Source organism: Lathyrus oleraceus, chromosome 2 (assembly GCF_024323335.1).
Source record: "Lathyrus oleraceus cultivar Zhongwan6 chromosome 2, CAAS_Psat_ZW6_1.0, whole genome shotgun sequence".
Taxonomy (NCBI): Eukaryota; Viridiplantae; Streptophyta; class Magnoliopsida; order Fabales; family Fabaceae; genus Lathyrus; species Lathyrus oleraceus.
Window position 1 is genome coordinate 192,383,711 of NC_066580.1, and position 26,028 is coordinate 192,409,738.

Consider the following 26,028-nt stretch of genomic DNA (forward strand, 5'->3'; position numbering starts at 1 on the left):
CCTCCTAAATAGGGTTCAGACAAAATGACCTATAAGCTTTCACTATAAAAAATGACGTTACAAGAAAAAATAGCTCTTGACCTCAACATTAAATTTGTTTGGAATGTCATAATTAGTAACTTATCTCTTGGAATCATTTTCATATGACAAAAATTGTAGGAGATAGGGTCTAGTGAACCCCAGTTTTGATCAATTGACTTTCTCTGGTCAACCACCATGAACCAACCTGCAAATTTGAAATTCTCTTGATCTATTGGACTAATGGAGGATCATATATGTATAAAATGATGTAATATGAAGTATACCTTGAAATATTTGATCAGATGAAGAAACTTGATGAGGAAGTCACACAAGATACCTAGATGAATTTGGGCTTCCAAGGCAAACAGGCTTCAAACTCTTGATGAATTCTTGATCAAAATGATAAATGAAGATCATGGGGATCCATATATGAGGTCTAGAGTCAATTTGAACCATCGCTTGATTAGTCTCCTTGCACTGAGGGTCTTAAACCCTAGATATGAGCTTGATGGAACATTGGTGGATGCATACACTACCTACAAAAGAAGTACAACTATACATAGACATATTTTTGGCATTTTGGTTAGTAAACAAAGGAAAATAAATTATGACACAATCAAATGTGCTTGGTGACCTCTTCCAATGCAAACCCAATGAATGAGGGGTAAGGAGGATGTCAAGGTGTGATCCCAAAGCCAATGGATGCATATGATGAGATAACATGAGGGATCTTCGGGTCAAAATTGGGGTCTTACATACATATATATATATATATATATATATATATATATATATATATATATATATATATATATATATATATATATATATATATATATATATATATATATATATATTATGATTCTTTAAAAGGCATGAACATGGATATGTATGAGTTATTACCTTTTAAAGGTACCCTGGTCGATTTCTCCAGGGAACAATTGATAACACTGAAACACACTGCGTATTTGACTCAGATTGCACATGCTTATTAGGTTTTTATTGTCATTTTCTTGTGTTATGTTTTCTTTTATTCCTATTTTCAGGTACTTTTCCCTACAAGAGCCTTTTGTGAAGAAACAAAGTCAAACGGGCAAGAAATAGAAGTTTTTGTGGAAAATTGTACACATGGCGTCCAACATGGCGGCCGTCAAGGAGGGTGCCATGACGTGTAAGCTGTCAACCAGTGGTAACTGCCACGCTCCCATGATCCTTTAATTTTGTTCACATGGCGGGTGCCATGGTGGGGACGTTGGGCGCCATCTTTGTTGGCTCATTCCCACTAAGGGCAGTTGGAGGGCATCTTTGTCTTTTCCTAACTTTTCAAAATCTCTATTAATAGGCGTCTTCATTTCACTCGAAAGGCATCAAACTTAGTTTAAAATACTAAGCCTAAAGTTCACCATTGTAAAAGCGATAATCTGTCACATCGAGGGGTTATCGCACTTGAGTTGTAGTTAGGTTGGAGCATTGTACAAACAATCTTACCGCCATTTTACTTTCCAGTTAAATTTTACTTTCCAATCAAGCTTACTTTCCAATGTACTAGATTAAAGTCTCCGATTTGGAGAAGGTTTCTTATTAAAGTTTATTTGCATTTACGTTTTATTTATCTTGCATGCTTTACTTTATTTACTTGTTTGTCTTGCTTTTACCTACTTGTTTATTAACTTGCACATTTTATTTACATGTTCTTTTAAACATGATTAATTCTGCTATGTTGATTTCTATTTCCATGTTTGGCTAAATTTTTAAAGGTTGGCATGTAAGGATCGTCGTTAAGATGATACTCCATAATTTGTATCTATTGAAATGCTTTAGGGGCTTTTGATTTTAACATAAGTTTTCAGTACTTATTTTGTTTGGTAACTACGAAAGTAAAGCCGAGATATAGTTGGGTAAGATCGAAAGTTGTCCAACTCTTAAAGATAAACTTGGTTAGTTTTAAGTGGTCAAAATTAGAGAAAGCACTCTGTCCGGTTAATTAGGAATTATTAACACTATTAGAAAACGATTTTGAAACTATTTTCAGACACGTTTGTAGGTTTAAAATCTGGATCCTTGAGCGAAAGCCATGGATCTCTTTTAAGTTAAACTTCCAAATCAAAATCACTTTTTAACTAAGTGAAGAATTAAATTTCTTAAAAATAAGTTTACTACTTTAATGCAACAAGCACCCTTCATAAGTTACAATGAAGGGCATTAATTAGAGAGTAAACTCGGTTCTGAATACACGAAAGCGACAGCTCTTGTTAAATTGATTCTTCTCAGAGTAGAAAATATTACCCCGTAAGTAGTTCTACTTAGAAACAATTGGAGTATTTCCTAACTAATGTGAATTACATCTGAGCCTGCATTTTTATCTGAATTTATTTACTTCATTATTCCCTTTTCTGTGTACGTGAATTTACTTATTTGATTTTCCTTAGATAAGCACCGTAATAATAGAAATCGATAGATTGACAATTTGGTCTCTGTGGGAACGATAATCTTTTGTATTACTTTGACGTGTTCCGTATACTAGCGGATAGTAAACACACCCATCAACAATTCCAAGTATTATGGCACTGGCCTATCATACTCGTTTTTGAAAGTGGAGACAACATCAAAGGCATCAAAGTAAGATACCTGATAGTGAATGCATCTTAACCATATAATGTCATCATCGAAAGGGTCAGTGTTCAACACTCTAGAGGTTGCATTGTCTATTCTTTATTTCACCATGAAGTACCGTATAAACGATGGGCATGCTGTGGTAACTAAAGTCAATCATTGATATGCTAAGAAATGCTACAAGGATAGCCTAAAGCTGAAAAATAAGGCACAACCAGATCATCCCATAACTGGAAGTCCTTTAAAGGTGAACCTGGTTGACCTCGACCCTCAGGAGGACTCGATGGATGATAGATTAACCCTAATTGGTGAGTTAAAAAGTTGTAAATCAGTGCTAAGGACTTTCAAGTCACGCAGTTAGATTTATGATTATCTCAGGAAGAAGAAACACATATCATCAAGGTGTTGAAAAACAACGTCGACCTCTTCTCTTGGAAACCCTCATACATGCTCGGGATCGACCCGTATATCGTATTCCATCAGCTTTTTATTGACGCATCATAAAAAGTCGTAGCACAAAGTAAACGCAAAGAAGAAGAAGAGAAACGAAAGGTTGTCGTAGAAGAGGTAGGAAAGCTCCTAAAGGCCTGGTTCATCCAAGAAATAAAATATCCCACTTGGTTGTCCAATGAGTTGATAGCACCAAAACACATTACATATTTGACTCGGATTGCACAAGTTTTACCATCCTTTTATTATCATTTCTATTGTTAAGCTGGTAGTTTTCCTTGTTTTCAGGTACATGGCCTAGAAAAGGCCTTACTCGAAGAAACGAAGCAAAACGGATGAAAAATGGAGAAAAATGAGTAAAATGTACACATGGTGTTCAACATGGCGTTCGCCATAGAGGTAGCCACGGGAGCATAATATGTCCCATGTCCCAATGGTTACAAAGACTAGGTCTGACCATTTTGGGGACATGGAGGTCTCCATCCTTACATGGCGGTCGCCATTTTTGATTTTGGCGCTCCAGTCAAAGGCATTTGGAGATTCACCCTCATGACCACCATTTTTTCGTCACATGAATGCTGAAGGAGTTACATGCTTCCCTAGGTCTAGTACTAGTATAAATAGGCCATAAATTTCACTGTTTTGATCGTCCAAGCTTAGCACAAACATAAGCCATAAAGTTTAGTATTATTAGAGCTTTAACTCTTTACATCAAGGGGTTATCACATTTTGTTCGTGTATCATGTTTGGAACACCATTATTTTGAAGTTATTTATCTTCCCGCATTTACATTCAATCTAAGTTTATTTCTGTCTACTTGCATTGTACCAGATTCAAGTCTCTGATTGGAACAAATTCTTATTTAATTCAACTTTATTTACGTTTTAATTGCCTTGTCTATTTAATTACCTTGCTTTACTTTCCTCGCACCGCCTTACTTACTTTATTTCCTCGCATCGCTTTACTTTGTTTATTTCCTCACACGACTTTACTTTCTTTTATTTTCATCGCAATGCTTTACTTTGTTTATTTTATTTCCCGCTTGTTACTTTTCGTACAAAAATCTATTTTCAAAGTTATACTTTTATTTGCAAGTTCTTGTTGAAACTCGATTGCACACGTATCACTTTAATATGTCATATCACACTTTTCAATCATATGATATATCATTTACCTTAACCATGTCCAGGTAAATCATAGTGTTGGAATGTGAGGATCGTCGAATCGACGGTACTCCATATGTTGTGTCTGTAAGAGTGCTTTTGGGGATGTTTTGCCTTTAATACAATCTTTAAGTTAAAGTTTTCAATCAAAAATTACTTTTCAACCGAGTTAAAGAGGTGGTTACATAAAAAGGATTTTCTACTTTAACGCAAGGTGCGACCAGTGCAGCGTGAGTGGCTGGTATAGATTAAAGATAAAGTTTGGTTCTGAAAAATTGAAAGTGACGATTCCTTCTTAATTAACTCTTTTTCAAGGAAGAAAACATCGCCCCATAGGTAGTTCTAATTAGAGATAATAAGAGTATTGTTGATTGATGTGATCCACGTTCTAGTATTACATTTTTGAATTCCTTTAACGTTATTATTTTCATTTTGTTTCCGTTCTAAACATTTTTTTGATATCACCTTAGATAAACACCATGACAATTAGAAACGATAGATTTGACTATTGGTCTCTCTGGGATCAATATATTTTAAAATTACACGATAGATTGTATACTTGCAGTTAGGTAATCCAATATACTCATAAAGTCATGATCAAGTTGCTGGCGTCGTTGTCGGGGAGAAATTACGTCAAAATATCCTAACTTGTTGTTACACCGTCTATTTTAAGGCACTCTAGTCTCTATCACTATGTATCGCCAAAAAATTTCTTACAATTATCGCTCTCAATATTATGAAGTACCGCATGAGTATCATAAATCTAATCTTAAGATTTATATGGGATAATTACGTTGAGACATTAACTCTCTCCAAACTAGAATGCACCATGCAAAAATTTATGGCAACACAAACCATGCGGAATAAAGAGTTTATGAACCAACTTTTTAATATTTAAGAAACCCTTAGGCAGCTGAACATTGTGACGAGTCCCTAAAGATTCACAACAAGGCAATGGACACTCAAACCTCCCTGCTTCCACAGACACCTCTAGGACCCTTACCTGAGAAACATGTGGACGTTATAATAACCAGTAGTGAAAAATCTATCGAAAATCCTAAGGAGAGTGATAATAAGGAGGGATCAGGTGAGAAAAGACTAGAGATTGAGAAAGATCCACCGACACCACCCGAAAGGGAGGTTGTCGAAGAGGTAGAGAAATAAGCACTGTGTGTTATTCCTCCTCCCTATAAATCACCAATTCCTTTCTCGCGAAGATCTGTGGGAGCTAAGGTAGACTCCAAATCCGAAAGGTATGAGGAGCTATTAGAAAATATCCACACTAATGCACCTTTATTTGAGATCCTGAATAAGAAGAGAAAATTAGAAGACCATGAAACTAAGGAACTCATTAGTATTAAGAGGGACAAGTTAGACTTTGAGGTGGTGGATAAAAAAATTGAACCCAAACCTGAAAATCTAGTTCTTAGGATAGATCCAGAACCAGCACCATAAGTTCATAAGGATAAACCACCTGGCAGAAGAAAGTAAAGAAAAGGTGATGGATAAGAGAGATGGCTTGATAAGTAGCCATGGAAGTCGAGGATAATTAAAATTTTGACCGAGGATTCATCCTCGAAAGGACCATCATGAGTACTGACACTCCTGAGCCGTCAAGCTAGCAACGTTAAATAAAGCGCTGCGTGAGAGGCAACCCACGTATTTTATTTATCGTTTCCTTTTCTTTTCTTATCCAAATATATAAACGGGAAATTTAACATCTATTGATTATTTACTAACTTTCTCATGTATTCTTTTCAGGCACGTTACATCTCTCCTTAGCATATTTCTACTAACCTTATTATTGTTCTCTTTCTCTCTCCTCTAGTGATACTCCCGTTTTATTAGTCTTCTATTTTTGTTTTGACATTTATGCTAATTTATATTCTGACGTTTTTTTTTGCTTTATGACATTCATTTACTACTATGATGGTGGTCTATCGTCTGGATTTAGTAAATTTTTTCCTGTTTGTTTAATTTCCCTTGATTATATTTTTTGTTAGTCATTTATCTACATATTATTGACAAACTTCTATATTTTCCTATGAATTACATTTTCCATTTTTATTATCAAAAAATTATTTATGCACCACTAACCATGATGCAGGCCAAACAAATTTATATAAGGAAAGAAGCCCATGAGAAAAAGCCCAACATCAAAAATCATGAGTATAATGGATAAAATTTGTTCCTGACACGTGTGGCATTTGCCATATCTACATGGCGCTCACCATGATTTAATTTTGTGGCGTTTGCCACACTATACATGGCGGTCACCACATTAAACATAAACGAAAAAGTTGCAGTTTCTACCTTTCAAACTTCCTCTCCCCATTATTAACTCTACCTCTCCACCTACCCAACCTCTAACCACCCCACCTCATACACATTCCAAAATATTCCCTCATTAATCCTCCAACCTTTTCACTTCTCCATCTCCCTTCTATTTAAACATACCTCCATAACCATCACTATCACCATTCTTACAAACCTCTTATTTCCCACTAAACTTTCAAATTCTCCGCATTTCAACAATGGCTCAGGAAGGCAATGCTGCTTTTGAAGGAATGATTTTTTGAGAAGGTCGAGATGGGCAGAAACAACACAAAAGGTTCGAAGCTCTATTGAAAAGGGAAATCATCCAGACAAGGTATACCGACAAAACTTGTTTGCATAGGCTAGGATTATTTGATAGTGTTAACTGGATGATTAATAGGGAATGATTAACTGATTTCTGTACACGTAGGGATGTTACTTATCACAAGCTTACTACAAAATTCCTTAGTTCCCTCATTTACACTGTACATCCCGGTTCTTCTAATACTTCAGGAACTATGAAATTTAGAATGTTTAATAGGGAGTACAAATTTAGTACTAACCAGCTCGCTGAGTTGTTGAAATTCCCTTATGGAGAAGGGGTTGTCTGTGAAGCCCCATTAGACACTGATTGGGTGTTCCTTATTGGAAATTTTTGGAAGTAACTCACGGGGTTTTCTACTGATAACTTTGAGGGTAATACGGTATCTCAAATTCATAACCTGGCCATATGCTATTTTCACCAAATATTGACATACTCTATTTTCGGCCGGGAGCATAGTAATAAAACCAATGCAAAAGAGATCTTCTATTTGCAGTCTATTTTTGCACCGACACCGGTTAACTCAGCCCCATTCATGATGGCCCACATGCATGCGGTGCAAACCGCTAGCAAGGGATCCATTGCTTTTGGAGGGATTATTACCTCTATTACTCGTGTTTTGGGGCTCGATATAGAGCTTGCTACCCTTGAATCCTTACCACATTGTTCCCTTAATATCCAGGCCTGTAGAAGTATGACATTTGTTAAAGCTAGGCTTGATAAGAAGTTTTTGCTGATGGTACATAACATGGCCATAGACATCGTAGTTTTACCATGCCCACGGTGCACTGACATGCGCGGTAAGGCTAATTGGATTTATGATTTACATGCTGAACCTCAGGACGAGGCAGAGCCCGTGGACATTCATGAGAATGTCACTACTAATGGTGCTATTGACGACGATTATGATCGAGAAGAGAGGAACTCTCATGTCCATGTCCCACCTCCACACCATTCCCCACATATTCATGTTTCACTTTCACACACATTGCACCAAATTATTCTGACCATTTTGCAGGTACCTCTTCCGGACAGCAGTCCCATGAGGAATATGATTATGCCAGTCTTCAGACTTCCCAGGATGACATTCTCTGCCAGCTACAAGAAAATCACGATATAGATGTCGAACGTGATCAGCTGGTCAGAAACATGCATATGCAGCAGACCGAGATGGTGACCCATGTCCATTAGATTCAGGCTCAGCAAATTGATTACATTGAACAGACCTAACTGAACATGGGGGACTTGATCGAAGAGATGGCGGGATTACAGGCGGGGGTGGATGGATTACGTGAGTATGTGCAACATATTGGAGTTCCGCACCCTCAGTATGGGCAAGGCAGACATGATGGTCGAGGTCCAGGCCGAGGCTGTTTTTGAGCTGGGACACAGGTTTTTTATCTGCTTCTTCACCTTACATCCAAACATTGAGTATAATGTTTGGTTTAAGTGTGGGAGGGGATCTTTACAGTTTTTATCGCTTTCTAGTTAGATTTATCATTTTATGCATTTAGTTAGGATTTTATCATTGCATGTATTGTCGAGTCTTTATGCGTGGTTTTCTGCTGTTTATTAATTCTTTCATTTCTTGATCCATACCAAAAAAAAATTTTGAAGAAGAAAACAATGTTTATTTTTGAAATTTTAGGCTATTATACAAGCTAAGGATAGGTTGTAGAGACTTGGGAAAGCTCCTAAGGTCGGTATCGTCTTAACACCGTAAGTCTCCTAATTGTAGAGATAGATCAGGATACTTGTTGTATCATGGCCTTGAACTCTCACCCCTAAATAAGTCCTTAAGTAGTTTACTTTCGTAGTCAGCACCATCTTAAGCATACACTAAGTAGGCAGGTTAATGCAAATAAGTGAGTGATTTTGAGCAAAAATGAATAAATGCTAAAGCATAAATACCAACCGATGGAGAAAAATAATAAGTTCCTATTGTTGGTTGGTTCAGAGGTATCTGGTTCTGAACTTGGTAGGGAAAATTAGAATTCGATCTCCCGCAACTGCAATTTGGAAAAGGGGCGAACCGCTTTAATACTAGAGCCCCTTCGGCAAAAATAAATCACAATTACTACCAGATCTCCTATTGTATGTGTACAAATAACGGGCTTAATATGATTGCACCTGAATGAAAAAGGAAGAAAAATGGGATGATTAAGTAAAGCCTAGGCATAATAACATAATGCATATTGGTTTGTATAAGAAGGAAACTTATAACCGCAAATACAGAATGTCTTGTTATGATATCCTTAGTTTACGAGGTAGTACCTACCGACATGATCATAACCAAAGCAAAGTCTATAGCCTAAAATAATCATCCGAGAGTTACTATTTTTCTTCTTAACACAAGTTTTGCTTGAGGAGACGCAAAGGTTTAAGTGTGGGAGATTTTGATAGAACCAAAATACACTACATATTTGACTCGGATTCCACATGCTTTACCATTCTTTTATTATCATTTCTATTGTTATGTTGGTACTTTTCCTTGCTTTTAGGTACATGGCCTAGAAAAGGCCTTACTCAAAGAAATGAAGCAAAATGGAGGAAAAACAGAGAAAAATGAGTAAAATGTACACATGGTGTTCTCCATAGAGGTAGTCATGGGGAAGATGACGTGTCTCACGTCCCAACGGTCACAAAGACCGGGTCTGGCCATTTTGGGAACATGGAGGTCGCCATCCTTACATGGCGGTCGCCATCTTTGATTTGGGTGCTCCAGTCAAAGGCAGTTGGAGATTCACCCCCATGACCACCATTTTTTCCTCACACGAATGCTGAAGGAGTTACATGTTTCCCTAGGTCTAGTACTAGTATAAATAGGCCATAAAGTTTATTGTTTTGATCGTCCAAGCTTAGCATAAACATAAACCATAAAATTTAGTATTATTAGAGATTTAACTCTTTATATCAAGGGGTTATCGCATTTTTTTCATGTATTAAGTTTGGAATACCATTATTTTGAAGTTATTTATCTTTCCGTATTTACATTCAGTCGAAGTTTATTTCCGTCTACTTGCATTGTACCAGGTTCAGGTCTCCGATTGGAGTAGGATCTTATTTAATTCAACTTTATTTACGTTTTAATTTCCTTGTCTATTTAATTACCTCGGTTTACTTTCCTCGCATCACCTTACTTAATTTTTTTCCTCACACCACTTTACTTTGTTTTATTTTTATCACACCGCTTTACTTTGTTTAATTTATTTCTCGCTTGTTACTTTTCAAACAAAAATCTATTTTCAAAGTTATACATTTATTTACAAGTTCTTGTTGAAACTCAATTTCACATGTATCACTTTAATAAATCATATAACACTTTTCAATCATATGATATATCATTTACCGTAACCATGTCCAGCTAAATCATTAGTGCTGGAATGTGAGGACCGTCGAATCGACGGTACTCCATATGTTGTCTCTGTAAGAGTGCTTTTGGTCTGTTTTGACTTTAATACAATCTTTATGTTAAAGTTTTCAATCAAAATTACTTTTCAACTGAGTTAACGAGGGGGTTACAGAAAAAAGGATTTTCTACTTTAACACAAGACGCGACCAGTGCAGCGTGAGCGGCTGCTATAAATTAAAGATAAAGTCTGGTTCCGAAAAATAGAAAGTGACGGTTCCTTCTTAATTAAAAATTTTTTCAAGGAAGAAAACATCGCTCCATAGGTAGTTATAATTAGAGAAAATAGAGTATTACTGAATTATGTGATCCACGTTCCAGTATTATTTTTTTGAATTCATGTAACGTCCACATTTTCATTTTGTTTTTGTTCCAAACATTTTTTTGATATCGCCTTAGATAAACACCGTGACAATTAGAAACGATAGATTTTACTATTGGTCTCTATGAGATCAATATCTTTTAAAACTATGCGATAGAATGTATACTTTTAGTTAGGTAATCCGATAGACTCATAAAGTCACGATCAGTCGTCATGGTACAAAAGAAACCCATAAAGTGGCACATGTGCATAGATTTAACCGGCCTTAATAAAACTTTTCCGAAGGATCCTTATCCATTACCACACATCAATAGGCTCATCGATGGGGCATCTGGTTTCCGTCTTTTCATTTTTATGGATGCCTATTCAAGTTATAACAAAATACATATGAACTCGGTGGATGCTTCCAAAACATTATTCATGAACAACAAAAGTAATTATTATTATTATAAAGTGAAACCATTCGGTCTTAAAAACGCTGGTGCTACTTATCAAAGGTTGATGGATATGGTGTTCTCATCACGGAAGGGAGAAACTTGGAAGTATATGTTGACGACATGGTGATCAAGACCTCGGGGGAGAAAGATCATGTAAAGGACATGGAAGAAAATTTTGATTCAATAAGGAAATTTGACATGAGACTTAATCCAGATAAATGCACTTTCAGGGTGAAAGTTGGCAAGTTTCTACATTTCATGCGGACACACTAGAGAATAGAGGAAAGTCTATATAAGTGTCAGACGATCATCAACATTATAAGCCCGATGTTGGTAAAATAAGTTCCACAATTGACCAGGAGGATGGGTGCCCTATCCCGATTTCTATCTTGCGTGAGCGATAAATCCATTCACTTCTTCACAGTTATCAAGCATTTATAGAGTTGAAAATTTACTTATCCTCTCCCCCGATATTTGTCTGTGCAAAGGAAAATTCACCCCTTACATTATATTTGGCAGTATCATACAAGGCTATCGGTTATGTATTGGTTCAAGATAGCGACGGGGGTAAAAGGTCGGTATATTTTGTCAGGAAGGTTCCCAAAGGAGAAGAAATATGTCACCAAAAGATCGAACGATTAACTATGGTGGTAGTGATCACCGCTAGGAAACTCAGATAGCATTTTTAGGGTCATCCTATTATTGTAAAAAAAACTACCCAATAAAGCAAATTCTAAAGAAGCCAGACTTGGTAAGTAGGATGATAGCGTGGGTCGTAGAACTGTCAAAGTACGACATCACATTCACACACAGGAATCGTATCAAATCACAAGTACTGACGTATTTTCTAATAGAGTTGAGTTCACCTACTCTAGAAGAATCATATGAGCAATGGTTACTTTTAATGGACGACTCATCCAACCTCAAAGGTAGCGGAGCAGGAATAGTGCTAGAGGGACCATGGGAGTTAGTTTTAGAACAATATCTCTGCTTTAATTTCCAGGCCAACAATAATCAAGTAGAGTATAAGGCCATGATCATCGATTTTAGATTAGCTAAAGAAATCATAGTTACCCATTTGTAAGTTCGCACCGATTCAAAATTGATCACTAATCAAATCAAGGGAGAATATCAGACAAAAAGATCCATTATGACTCAAATATATACATCGGACTATGCAATTGTCCAAGGGGTTCAAAAAAATTTAAATATCACATATTCCCCGAGAAGAAAATGCCAAAGCTGATTTATTGGCTCAGTTAGCCAGCACTAAAGGCTCTAGTCTTAATAGAATAGTGATCCAGGAAACTTTGGAAGCGCCAAGCATGAGAACAGAGGAAATTATGGTGTTAAAAAATGCACTGGGTTGGATGACACCCATCATTCAATATTTGACTCAAGATAAGCTACTGGATGAGGAGACTGAAGTTCGGCGCTTCAAAAGTATATCTTCTCAATACCTCATGGTAGCCGACCAACTTTACAAAATAGGAAGATCCTCTCTGATGCTAAAATGTGTCGCTGAAGAGAAAGTAGGAGTCATAATGAAAGAAGTGCGTGAAGGAATGTGTGGAAGTCACATCGGGGAATGACGCTATCTGGAAAAATACTTAGGACCAGATATTATTGGCTGAGTATTCTACAAGACTATGCACGATTCGTGAACCGTTGTGAGAAATTTCATATTTATGCTCCCTTCATGCATTCCCATGTTGAGTTACTGCATTTAGTAATTTCCCCTTGTCCTTTTTATGAATGGGGATATGTCATCCTCATACATTTCCCCTTATCCGCAAGACAATTGAAATTTCTTATAGTGGTGATGGATTATTTCACCAAATGGATGGAGATCGAGGTTGTACCTCGGACCACGACAGAGAGAGTGAGGAATTTTTACTAGAGGAATATCATGTAATTTTGGTTTATTAGGAATCATTGTTTCTAATAATGGCATACAGTTTGCAAGCTCGCCAGTGATAGAATTTTGAAGGCACCTCGAGATACAAAACTGGTTTATATATATTGAACACTCCCAGGCTAATGTCCAAGAAAAAACGAAGAATAAGATCATCCTATCAGGAATGAATTAAAGACTAGATGAAGCAAATGGGTTATGAGACGAGTATTTGCACTAGATTTTATTGTCCTATCATACCACCCCTCATTCAACCACCAAGGAAGCTACCTTTCGAATGGTATATGGGGCTGACATAATGATACCAGTCTAAGTTAACACTCCAACATGGCGTCAAATAAATTTTGATAACAGCCTAAACGAGGAAGGATTAGATATCTCGGTCGACCTCGTAGAGGAGATCAGAACAATGGTTTATGTTAGAGAGTTTGTAGTAAAATAGAGAATGGCTAGGATGTTCAACACTAGAGTTCGTCCAAGAAGCTTTCAGGAGGGAGGCCTGGTTTTAAAGAGGGTTATAGATACACAAATTAAATGAAGTTTGCCCCAAACTAGGAAGTCCCTTATTGAATCAGGAAGAAACTGAATAATGGAGCTTATAAGCTTGAAAGCATGGAAGGAGTTGAAATACCAAGGGCTTGGAATGTCTCCAGCCTAAGATTTTACTATAGTTAAAATTATGTTAAATTCTTATTAAATGAAAATTGTGGTTAGAACTCCTTTCCCTTGCAAGGGCAAGGGTTTATAATGAGGCACCCTCAATTCATATCAATGTATGTCACTTTTTTTGAGTTTTCAAAGGTAACAAACTGGGATAGTCTTAGAATCAATGAGTGCTTCTGGTACTTCCAACCTCTGGAAAATTGGCCAAGTAAATTGAAACCTCTGACCAGATTATGTTAATTAAAACCTCTGACAAATTGGTAAAGTAAATTGAAACCTATGATCGGGTTATGTTAATTAAATCCTCTAACCAAATTTAAAGTCCAAGTAAATAAGAACCTCTGGAAAATTGGTCAAGTAAATTGAAACCTCTGACTGGGTTATGTTAATTAAAACCTCTGACCAAATTTAAAGTCTAAGTAAATAAGAACCTCTGGAAAAGCGGTCAAGTAAATTGAAACCTCTAATCAGCTTATGTTAATTAAAACCTATGACCAAATTTAAAGTCCAAGTAAATAAGAACCTCTAGAAAATCGGTAAAGTAAATTGAAACCAATGACCAAGTTATGTTAATTAAAATTTATGGCCAAATTCAAAATCCAAATTAAGTAAAATCTGTGTATGATCGGTTAATTTTCTTAAACTTTCTAAAGGACCGAGTCGACAGACTTCGGACACAGATCAGGGTAAATATTGTTAAGATATGAACCTTAAATAGATCTAAGATGTGTCTTGGGATTATATGTATAATCAGGGATTAGCATTGATAAAACTCAGGCAAGATAAAAAATACATTTAAAAAAGGCTTCATAAGGGCTTGAAACATTGTACTAAGAAGGAAAGGGAAATTATCCAAACATTACAGAGATGCATCGTCGTGGATGATTAACGATAAAAACAAATAAGTTTAAGCATTATGTTGCTCCTCCTCTTGAACATCGCGAGCTAGATCACCAATCACAACATCCTTAGAAACCTCGGCTTCATAAGAAACTTCCTCCATATCTACAATTTGGCCATCCATCACGGTCTTGAAAAAGTCCATCTCAGAGACATTAAGGTCGGGCTGGAGGCATAATGCCTGAGCTTCAACTCTCTTAAAACTATCATCGTCGGCTGAAAGAATGTCCACCTAGGCCTCTTGCAAATACTTTTGTACCATCTTGTTAGCCTCACGATTCTTTTCAACATCTTGGATCAAACTGGTTGTGGTTGATTCGAGCTCGAGGCATTTGGATTTCGAGGTCTCTTTCTGTTCCTTCACTTATTAGTCTGAACCTTCAAGGAATCCTTCAACTGAGTTACCTCCTTGGGTAGATGGATTTCATTCTTCTCATGGGCGTCACCAAATTCAAACAATCCCCTAGCCATAACAACATATCTCATAAATAGGCCCCAATGTTTTGGATTAGCTATTATGCCCCTATAGTCTTCACCTTTTCAACATCTTATTTCACATTCAAATGATCATAGAGAAACTTCAGGCCATCAAAGTTATTGGATCAAAACTTGAATTCGGTTGACAAGTTGGCATTATGGTTGCTGTTGTAGACGCCAGAATCCTGCGTCAAGGCAGTAACGATCCAATCAGCATGAATTACAGGATCCCCCATCAGAGTTTTCATATTCTTGAGGGAATCCGGATCCGAGCTTCCAGGAGGGGGATGGGAAACATCTTGGGTCTCTAATGCACTTGGGGATGCCTTACCATCCTCTATTTTTCTCTTCTTGAGGCCCGAGTATGAATATCGGACAAGTTGGTCATATAGGCAGATTATTCTCCCTACCTCGCCCTTGCTTCATCCACCAGTTTCTTCTATTCCGTTAGCTTGAGGCTTGTCATTTTAATTGAAAAGGAATGAGCAAATAAGTTCAGAAGAGTAAACATGAAGAGGTTATTATAGTATAATAAGAGACATATAAGCATTACCCAGGAAGTTAGAGATTCGTTCCAGATCATCGACCATGTTCAGTAAATCCTTGACCTTTACTACCCGAAAAACATGTAATTTGTCATAGTCAAAACGGGACACTGACAATAGATTATTCGTCCAGTAAATAGGGAAGCGATGGCCCACATTCAACGCATACATAACTTGAGGGCACCTTTTTCAACTTCTCACTCGATGAAACTCATCTTTGAAACCTTTATAGTTGGTAGTATCAACTTGGAGGAAACTTTTCCCTAGGATTCCACTAAGGGAAACCCAACCTCCTTTGTCCTCCCCTTTTAACTCATAGAAAAAAAGAACAAACCCAAGGTGGGGATAATGTTCACCTCCTCACAAACGATCTCAAAGGATTTAATAAAGCCCTAGCCATTTGGGCGTAATTGAGAAAGGGAGATATTTAGGGTTTTTAGGAAGTCGGATTCAAAATCAGTAAAAGGGATACGGATCTTAAAATCCTCAATTACCTCTGAATAGAAATAAAAGTATTCATCTGACACTCCCTTTGGTCGAGTGATACAAACTCTTTCTCCAGCTACACAAGGTTCCAGCACGACATCATCTTCATTCTCTATTGAAGAAATTGGCTTGTTCGATCGGAGTTTAGAAATATCATTATCACCAATCGTGTTGCGACTGTAGCTTAACACTTCTTTATCAATAAAGGACCTCGACATCTTCATATATTGTCCACATAACCTGATGATGAAGATTCTGAATCTGTTTCACTACATAGTGAAGAAATGTCGCCATAAACTTCCTTAAGGATTTGATTGAATTCTACTTGCCCCAGATGACCCTCACATTCTTTCATGTATTTGTCTCAGAGCTTTCTTGTCTCTCGGACATTTAGGAAAATCAGTATATTTCTTGAATCATCGGTATCATGTATTATAATCGTAATAAAAGAAATAAGTAGAAGCAAGTAGAGAAAAGAAGCAATACCTGAGATTCGTGCTTGCAAGCAACTAGTAGAAAGCACAAAAATTTGGACAAAGATCTTGAAGAAAATGAGGGTCGAGAATGATGACCAGAGAAACAATGAAACTTGGGGTTTTATAGAAAGAAATTTTAAACGGTTCGGAAACCCTATCAAGCTAGAGTTATCATGGCAATTAACATCCCCATAAAAGTCATCATGACAATGAGAGAGGGAATATGACAAGACATGCATCATCATTACTCTTAAAAACCCACTATCGCATGCTAAATAGTTCACAAGGTAACCGTTCAATTAAAACAAGTTGGGTGGAAGTACGATCATCTAAGAACAGAGAATTTCGGGCTCTCTGTCTAAACACTTCACCCATTTGGGTCTCGTGATCGTGGGCTTATGTACACCTCAGAAATTCTAAAAAGTTGAACTATCAGTCATTGTGACCAAGTTTCTATGACGGGTATTTATGAAAAGTACATGATAACCGAATCGCTACACGTTATACAAGAGTCTAGGTTGTATGGTTCTCGGAGGGATGACAATGTGTGTCGTCGGTGTAACGACTATGGGGCAGTTCCATGGTTGCATGAACGTTATAGAAGGTGATAAAGAAGACCCTATATGACAATGGTTGGCATTATCATCATCATTTAATTAGGAAAACTGAAGGGACACTTCTTAAATAATCTCTGAAAGAGAGACGGGTATAAAAAGGGCTTCCTAATAAGAAAAAAGGGACACCGAAATAACATCAAAAAATATTTATTATGAACAATATTATATATATTTGTTGTAATTATAAATATAACTACTACATCCATCTTTCAAAATTTTAATTATATTAAATTTGGCTTAACTTGAACTAGATTACACCTATTTAATTGAATTAGCCGGTGTCAATTGAGTTATCACACTCACCCAATTATTTCATTATCAACATACTTTTAAGTATGTTATTTATTTTCTTGTAAAATGTAATAAATATTTTATTGTAAATATTAATTAATCATCTCTCCTAAATAATAAACTTATAAAAATAATATAAAGTATCCACAAAATTAATACTACTATCTGCTTCTATATTTATGAATTATATTTATGAATTATATTTAGGAAAGTAGTATATAATTAATGAAAAATTCAAACAGTATACTAGATAATATATGAATACTTCAAAAATTAAATTAATACTTTATGAGAAAAACACAAGATGATAAAAAATAAAATAAAAAACATTTATGCGGAAGTCAATGACACTTCTAATTAGAACCCTTCACTAATGTAAGAGAAAAAGAATATATAAAATCGTCGGATACGGAGGATAATGAATTGGACGGATGTTAGGCTATTATAAGATCTTTGAGTATAGGACCCATGCATTATGATTCCCTAAATCATTTACTTCATCAATATTTAGTTTATTTTATATTCATAACTTTAGGTGAGATATTTCAAAAAAAAAAAAAAAAAAAAAAAAAAAAATATATATATATAATATATATATATATATATATATATATATATATATATATATATATATATATATATATATATATATATATATATATATATATATATATATATATATATATATATATATATATATATATATATATATATATATATATATATATATATATATATATATATATTATCCATCTAAAAAATAGAATTGAATGAAACAAAATTGCAATGCACTTACATGTCTAAAGTTGAAAAATTAAAAAATTTATAATAATATTTTCAAGAAAAAAAAACTAAACAATGGAAAAAAATGATATAAATCTAAAACAAAAACAAAAGAGATTAATTGAAATACACAGTCAACGTAAAAGGGTTTTACACCATCACTTAATTATAGACGTTAGATATTAAAAGAAGTTTGACTTTTATTTTAAAAATCTATAAAGTAATACAAACGGGTGATGGTGATGAATCGACGATGTAAATCTTTTTACACTGATAAAGTATTAGATTATAATAAGGGTGACATTAAGATAAAATTTATTCAACTTATTTATTAAAAAAATCTTCCAATTCATTTACAACATAAAAGTTAATTATTGAATTAAATTCATCAATTTTATAGCAATTTATTCAATAAATTATTTATTGTTAATTTTTTTTAAATTAATTTTTAAAAAAAATCTATTTTTTTCAAAAATTAAAAAAATCATTTTCTAAAAAATATAAAATTTTGACTTTTACAAAAATAATCGATTTCTTTATGAAATTACAAAAAAAATAGATTTTTTCTAAAAATAAAATATATTTTTTTTGTAAATACAAAAAATCAACTTTTTTTTAAAAAAAATGATTTTTTCCGAAAAAAAAATGAAAGTACAAAAAATCAAAATTTTCAAAAAAAAATAAAAATAGAATTTTTTTGAAAAAAAATCAATTTTTTCGAAAAAATGATTGATGATTTTTTGAAAAAAAAGTGATTTTTTACAAAAATAAAAAAATTCAATTTTTTTGAAAATAAAAAACAAATCAATTATTTTCTAAAATAAAGAAACTATTTTTTTAAAAATATAATAAAATCAATTTTTTTCAAAAATAAAAAAAAAATCAAATTTTTTCAAAATTAAAAAAACAATTGTTTGGATGAATGAATATCCATCAATTAAAAATATATTAATAGACGGATTAGATTGATTTTATCGTTAATTGATTGAATTTGATATTTTAAAGAAATTTTAATAAATTATTAATAGATTATTGAATTCTTTTGATCCTTTCATTAACGATCTAATCTAATTCATATTCATTTAATTCATTCATTTTGCATAATTATTTTTATAAAAAAAAATCTTACATAAAAAATTTGAATTTATATCAAAATATGAATCAACTTTTTTACCCTATTTGCATAGTATATAAACAAATTATAGAAGTAGAAATAGTATCTTCACTTAGGGGTGGACATCGGTTGGGTTGGATCGGTTTTCGGGCCCAAATTCCCAATCCGACCTAACCATCGGTTGGAAAAGACATAACCAAAACCGACCGGTTTGCAATTCGGTTATTTTCGGTTTCGGTTTTGTTCGGTTCGGTTTCATAATGCGGTTTATTCGGTTTTAAAAATAATTGAGCTCATTCCAAAATAAACCCAACACAAGTGGATTTTATCTAGGATTTAAATAGCACAATTTTATACTATCAGCAGATTTCTGTGTAATTAGATAGAACTTCAACATTTGTAAATATAAGGAAAGTAAACGCCCAATTTTTTTTATAAGGAAAGTTTACACCATAAAACATAGAAAGTAAATCTTTAATCTTGAAAGACTTTTAATAAGTAACCACCACAAGTAATCCTCACTGCACAACTGGAGGTAGCAAAGCACAACTGTTATTTCAGCGCAAGTGATAACAAGGATGACGAAGACCAAAAAGAGGAAGCCGAAGATATAGTAAAACTGATTCAACCAGATTGATGTGAGGATGAAGAAAAGCTCAATGAAAACAGCTCCAAATGGGAGTATTCCCCCTATCAAAACTGAGAAGGCCGGGTTCATGTACCACGCCTGTTCAGGGATCTGCCTTGGGATTTTGTTTGTCTTCACAGGATTCTCAATTGCAGGTTTCCTGAACCCAACATAGCCACCAACAAAAACAAGTGGAACTGAGATTCCAAACCATAAAAAGATCAAAGCAAACATTGTTCCAAACGGCACAGCTCCAGATGATTTTTGCCCCCATATAAGACCGTTCAATACAAAGAAAATAGCAGAGACAGAAGCAGGGAACATGACTGCAGTCCTTAGGGAAATTTTCTTCCACTCTGATCCTTTGAACATTTTGTATAAGCGGGCTGATGCATAACCAGCCAAAAGCCCCATGAAAACCCATAGCAAGAGCATGACTGTCATTAGCCCACCTCTGTTTGAAGGAGAAAGGAATCCAAGGACAGCAAAGAGCATTGTTACTAGTATCATCCCAAAAAACTGAACACCAGTACCAACATAAACACACAGCAGATCTGAGTTGTTTGGTGGCCTGAAAACATCACCATGGACAAGCTTCCAACCAGTTTCTTCTTGTGCTTCTTCTTGGGTTTCAAGCTCGTTATACTTGGAAATATCGCGATAAAGTGTACGCAGCATTATCATTGCCACCATACCCGAGAGAAAAAGAACAATCATCAATGAGTTCACAATTGAGAACCAGTGAATTTGATCGTCATTCATCAGCAAATAGGCATCCCATCTTGAAGCCCACTTCACATCACTCTCCTGAATGTAGACAAAGGTAAATTGTTATAAAAAATAAAATGTCATCATCTTTCACTAAACTAATAATAAGAACGGAAAACAGCAGACTACTTGGATGCAAAGAGGAAAAACAGCAGACTACTTGGATGCAAAGAGGAAAAACAGCAGACTACTTGGATGCAAAGAGGAAAACAGAAATTTATTAATGAAAAGCCAAAAATAATTAAAGAGTAATACAAGAGGAGTTTAATCTATTTAGTGATAAATTAATTTCTCTCCAAAAGCCATATTTAACTAATTGACTAGTGTAAGCCAATAGGCAATCAAAAGTGGCAAGTTTAAAAACACCATTTTATTAAGATAAATTATACAAGAATAATAATACAAGAGGAACATGATCTATCGGTAAATGAATTTCTCCGCACAAACCATGTATATAACCGATAGGCACTCAAAAGTGGTGAGTATACAAGCGCCATTTATTTAAGATGATCTCACCTGGAATTCAACATCGTACGTGAAAATTATTTCCTTGCCCTCTTCAACTTCTTGAGGAGTATTGGAGTTGACAACTGTATGTTTAGCATGAGGGTCACAGGTTGTTAAACGAGTTTTTTCCTCCCATTTCCCTTCATATTCATGTTTGACACTGTAAATCAACATTCAGATTTCAAAAATCACTAAGGCATGCATACCACAACTGGTTTGACAGGATGAATCATAGAACAAAACAATAACAAACTTACAAACCTGAATGGCTTAACCTCAAAGCCCACAATTCTAGCAGATTCAGTGAGCAAATCCCTATGATATCTGACAGTAAATGCCAAATGGTTGTGTATAAAAAACTTCTCTTCCTTGCTCTGTGTATTTGAACATAGTAAGCACAAAACAATAGTTGGCATTCACAACAACAGACATTGATTCATAGAATAATGAGCATACCCCACTATATTGCCCTTTGAGTCCAACATGGAAACCAAGCTGATAAACAGTAGAGTCCTGATCCACACGTTTTATGGGAACAACCAGAGGAAGGTTATCTAGAATCCTGCATGTAAAGGTAGAGCCACTGTAAGATACCCTATATTGATATTGTAGCAAAAAACAGGCACAAAAATATAAGACAATACTGGCATGTCATACTAACCTGCATACATGGCCAACACCTTCAACATGTACGGTAAAATCTGCAATGAACTGCAAGATATCATCAACACGCTGCAAAATGAAAAGAAACATAATAAATTACACTATATAGCTTACAAATAAAGATACCCGACTATGGTGTATAGATATAGTAATGTCAAATTCAATACACAGCAAATGACCTTTGGGACAACAAATAGGAGTAAGTATGGAGTAAGGAAAATTGAGGCCATCTCCTCAAGTAACATCATCCCAGTATACTGCACCACCAAAAACAGATTAGCATAACATGCAGTATTCAACAGAAAGAAACAGCCGCATACCACAACAAGTTTCGACCAAATATCTGCATTGATTTTGTATAAAAAATGATCAATGAAAGAAACAAAAAGAAAACCATTTGTTAATGATTATCATGAGGTGTATGTATAATATTTCTTTGACGAAGGCATAGTAAAATCATTACATGACCCTCTAGCAGAGATTCCTCTAGAAAAGCAATGATGATCAGAATTGCAGCAAAGCCACCAGATACAAATGAGATGAATTTTGCAATGATAGATATGATGGGTGAAGGAAATTGCTTGAGATAATCAGAAGCATGTAGTACGCTGTTATTAATCCGATGCCGGAAGAGATGATCCACCTATAAAAACAAGTTATATTTGTAAGCTTGAGCACAAATGCAAAAGAAATACAAGTGACATTATGTTTGTGTACTTCGGTAAGAACAATTGCATAAGCCCAAGACAACGTGCCTGATGACCAGCAAACGCAGTAGCTACTGAAACGGTTCCATCCTTAGTTTCAAAAAATGACTCCAAAAAGAAAGGCTTCTCTTATTGAATCACAAAGTGACTCCAAAATATTCAAAAATTCACAGCTGCAAATCAAATCAAATCAGTATAGTTAAACCAATGTAAGACATAAAACAAAACTATATTTTTCATACCTAGGCGAGAATTAAACAGGCCCAGCCTGTGTAGGAGCAGCTGCTCCACCAGTAGCTACTTGAAACTCTACAAGTTGTTTAAACATACGTTAAACATATAGCAAGAGGCTTAATTTTAACAAATATTTAAAATAATGTTAAAAGAGACAAAGTTTTCATTAATAACGTACCTGAAACAATTGATTCACTAATCTCATATTCTTCAGTCATATTAAGGACATTTAGATCATTGTCAGAAGGCTTCAACCAGTTTTGAGTACATATAAGCGCTTCGACCATATCTGGACTCAAAGAGCTCCTATAGATATCTAAAATCCTCCCCCCCGTGCTAAAAGCACTTTCTGAGGCTACACTAGAAACAGGTGTTGCCAACACATCCCGAACCAAGGTTGCTAATATAGGATAACGGGTGCAATTTTCCTTCCACCAATTAAGAATACTAAAATTTTCCCCCTCCCCGCAACAAGGGTCACCTAAGTACTTCTCTAGTTCATTTTCATTTTCAATTGTGTCTTTTTCCTTCAGATGTTTCTTAAAAGCATTAGCCCTTGTAAAAGGTGATGGTTCTTTTGGTTGGGAAGATGCTTCTCCAAGGGAAGTGCTCCCTGGTGCACTTAAAGGACTAGCCCCAACATTCTTATCATGATCAGATTTATGCCAATTATATAGTTTAAACAAACTAGTTTTGACACATTCAATATTTTTCTTGGCAAGGTCACTAGAATGCCCATACATATCATTAAAAGACCACTCAATATAGTTAAACTTAAACCTAGGATCAAAGATCACTCCATAGTAAAGAAAATGATTCACTTTTCCCACATCCCCCCAATACTTATCATATTTAACCTTCATATGTGAAATCATTGGAGCCACATAAGAATTCAAGTTAAATGAAGCTTCTTGAAGCTCACACAAAATTGAAGACAAGTTATGAAAAGCTAAATGCAAGGACACTTCTTGCGAAGTTGAAAACACTTTGGTTGCCTCATAGAAGGTTTGTAAGAAAACCACAAAAGCCCTAACTTTTTTCCAATCCTGAGAACCGGGTGGACCGGTAAGGAGGTCAAAATATTCGATGTATCCAGGATCCTCATCAATCATATTGTCAAATGCAACTTCAAACTTTTCAGCAGCATCCAACATTAGGTAAGTGGAATTCCACCTTGTAGAAACATCAAGACAAAGTTTTTTTTTACAAGTTATGCCCGCAAGTTCAACACACTCCTTAAACTTCATAGCTCTTTGTGGAGAAGACCTTACAAACCTAACAGCAGTGCGAACTGATTCAATAGACCCTTCATGTTCTTTTTCACCATCTCTCACTACCAAGTTCAAGACATGGGCAGCACACCTCATATGCAAATAATCACCTACACCCAGTAAAGCATTCTTGCTCTTAAGTCTTCTATCCAAATAACTCACAGCCACATCATTTGCTGTTGCGTTATCCAGGATAATTGTAGACACTTTCCTAAGCCCCCATTCTCTCAAAACGTCCTCGACTTTCATGCCAATGGTATCACCTTTGTGATTTGGAACTAAAGAGAAACTAATAATTTTTTTTTTGGTACTTCCAAGCAGTGTCAATGAAGTGTGCAGTGGTGGCCATATAACTAAGGTTTTGTATCGAAGTCCAATAGTCTGTGGTTAGTGCAACCCTAGTACAATCAGATTTAAAAAAGGCTTTAAGACGTGACTTTTCAGCTAGGTAAAGCTGAAAACAATCCCTAGCAACGGTCCTCCTAGTAGGGATAGCCATTTGGGGTTGCAATTGTTTACACATTTGCTTAAAACCAACACCCTCAACCACTCTAAAGGAATGTTCATCAAGGATAACAAAGGTATTAATGGCCTTCCTACAGGCTGCAGCATTAAACCTTTGACTAGTTGGAACTAAAAACCCACCCTCGCCGCTTACAAGGTTTGTCTGATTGGGGTCTTTCAACAAAAGGGCAGGGTTTTTGTAACACACTTTCGAGTGAGCTAGCATGTTAGAAGTACCATGTGTTTTAGGATCACATCGGTACCTTTTATGACAGTGTTTACACGCGGCTATAGGTTCAGGCTCATCCGGTAAAATGTTAAACTCTTCCCAAACCGTAGAAGTTTTTCTACTACCACTAGCATTAAGTTTCCTTTTTCGAAGTGGAGGGAGTGCAGTACCAGCAGCTGCTCCTATAATTCATACATTTAAAAATGACAGCATAACATGTATCACTTATTAAACAAACACTCAGTATAAAAATGACAAGTCATGGCATTACCTTGACTCACTCCTTGATCTACAACTCCGCTAGGAACTCCAACTCCTTGCAAGCTAGGAACTCCAACTCCTTGCAAGCTACTTTTGCCGCGCTCCATTGGCGGCAGGACTCATCCAACTCCTTGATCTAACAAGCTCGGTGGTGATTTGTGGTTGAATAATGGACGGCGACGGTTCTTCGTTAAACGATGAAACCACGAACTAGCATCAACCGAAAAATTGGAAGGTAGAAAGAGTTAGTTCTTAAACGATGAAACCACGAACTGTAAATTGAAAGGATGAACCCTAGAATCAACCGATTACCTGAGAGAATGATGAACCCTAGCGGAGTAACGTTGCTGTTTGTGCGTATGAATCTCACGAAGAAGTGGAACTAATGAATTGAGATTTGAGACTGAGAGAGAGTCTTGGTTTTTTGTTAGTTCTCTGTGGATACATCGAATATTTTGTGCGTATGAAAAAGTGAGATTCATACCACATCTCTCTAACTATAGGAATGAACCTTAGATTTCTGTTTAGATTGGGCCTAGCCATAAAAATAACCTTAGATTCGGTCGGATTCGGTTTCCGACGGGCCCAAAACCAATCTCCGAATCCGACCGCACAAACCCGTAAAAACCTCTTGCTACTTTCCAACCTAACCCACCAACCGACTAAACCCGAACGGTGTCTCAAATTTTGGATCGGAACGGTCGGATACCGTCGGGTGGTTGCATTATGTCCACCCCTATCTTCACTACTTATGTTTGGCAAAGATCACTATCAAATTAAAAACAAAAAAGCTGTAATCAACGAGTACTTTCTTCTGTGCTCATTCTTTTCATTTTTAATGCACCACTCATTTGTTTCTCTTAAAATAGAAAGTAACAGCCTTAGCCCTTAACAATCTGACACATCAAAAAAATATATGAAAAAGAAAAAGCTGTT

At 35.5% G+C, this 26,028-nt stretch overlaps 2 protein-coding genes across 2 annotated transcripts; both read right to left on the reverse strand.

The window, feature by feature from the left end:
- Window positions 1–19,750: 19,750 nt before the first annotated feature.
- On the reverse strand, window positions 19,751–22,134 carry LOC127118836 (transmembrane 9 superfamily member 8). Its single transcript, XM_051049084.1, has 6 exons — window positions 22,066–22,134; window positions 21,885–21,955; window positions 21,680–21,785; window positions 21,485–21,597; window positions 21,233–21,383; window positions 19,751–20,755 (listed from the first exon to the last, which is right to left on the reverse strand). Exons 1-6 carry the CDS (start codon window positions 22,132–22,134, stop codon window positions 19,766–19,768), a joined length of 1,500 nt encoding a protein of 499 aa, XP_050905041.1. The 3' UTR covers window positions 19,751–19,765.
- Window positions 22,135–22,718: 584 nt separating this feature from the next.
- LOC127118837 (zinc finger BED domain-containing protein RICESLEEPER 2-like) lies at window positions 22,719–25,986 on the reverse strand. The gene is made up of 5 exons (XM_051049085.1): window positions 25,405–25,986; window positions 25,103–25,302; window positions 23,006–25,013; window positions 22,836–22,902; window positions 22,719–22,766 (listed from the first exon to the last, which is right to left on the reverse strand). Exons 3-4 carry the CDS (start codon window positions 24,345–24,347, stop codon window positions 22,847–22,849), a joined length of 1,398 nt encoding a protein of 465 aa, XP_050905042.1. The 5' UTR covers window positions 24,348–25,013; window positions 25,103–25,302; window positions 25,405–25,986; the 3' UTR covers window positions 22,719–22,766; window positions 22,836–22,846.
- Window positions 25,987–26,028: the final 42 nt, after the last annotated feature.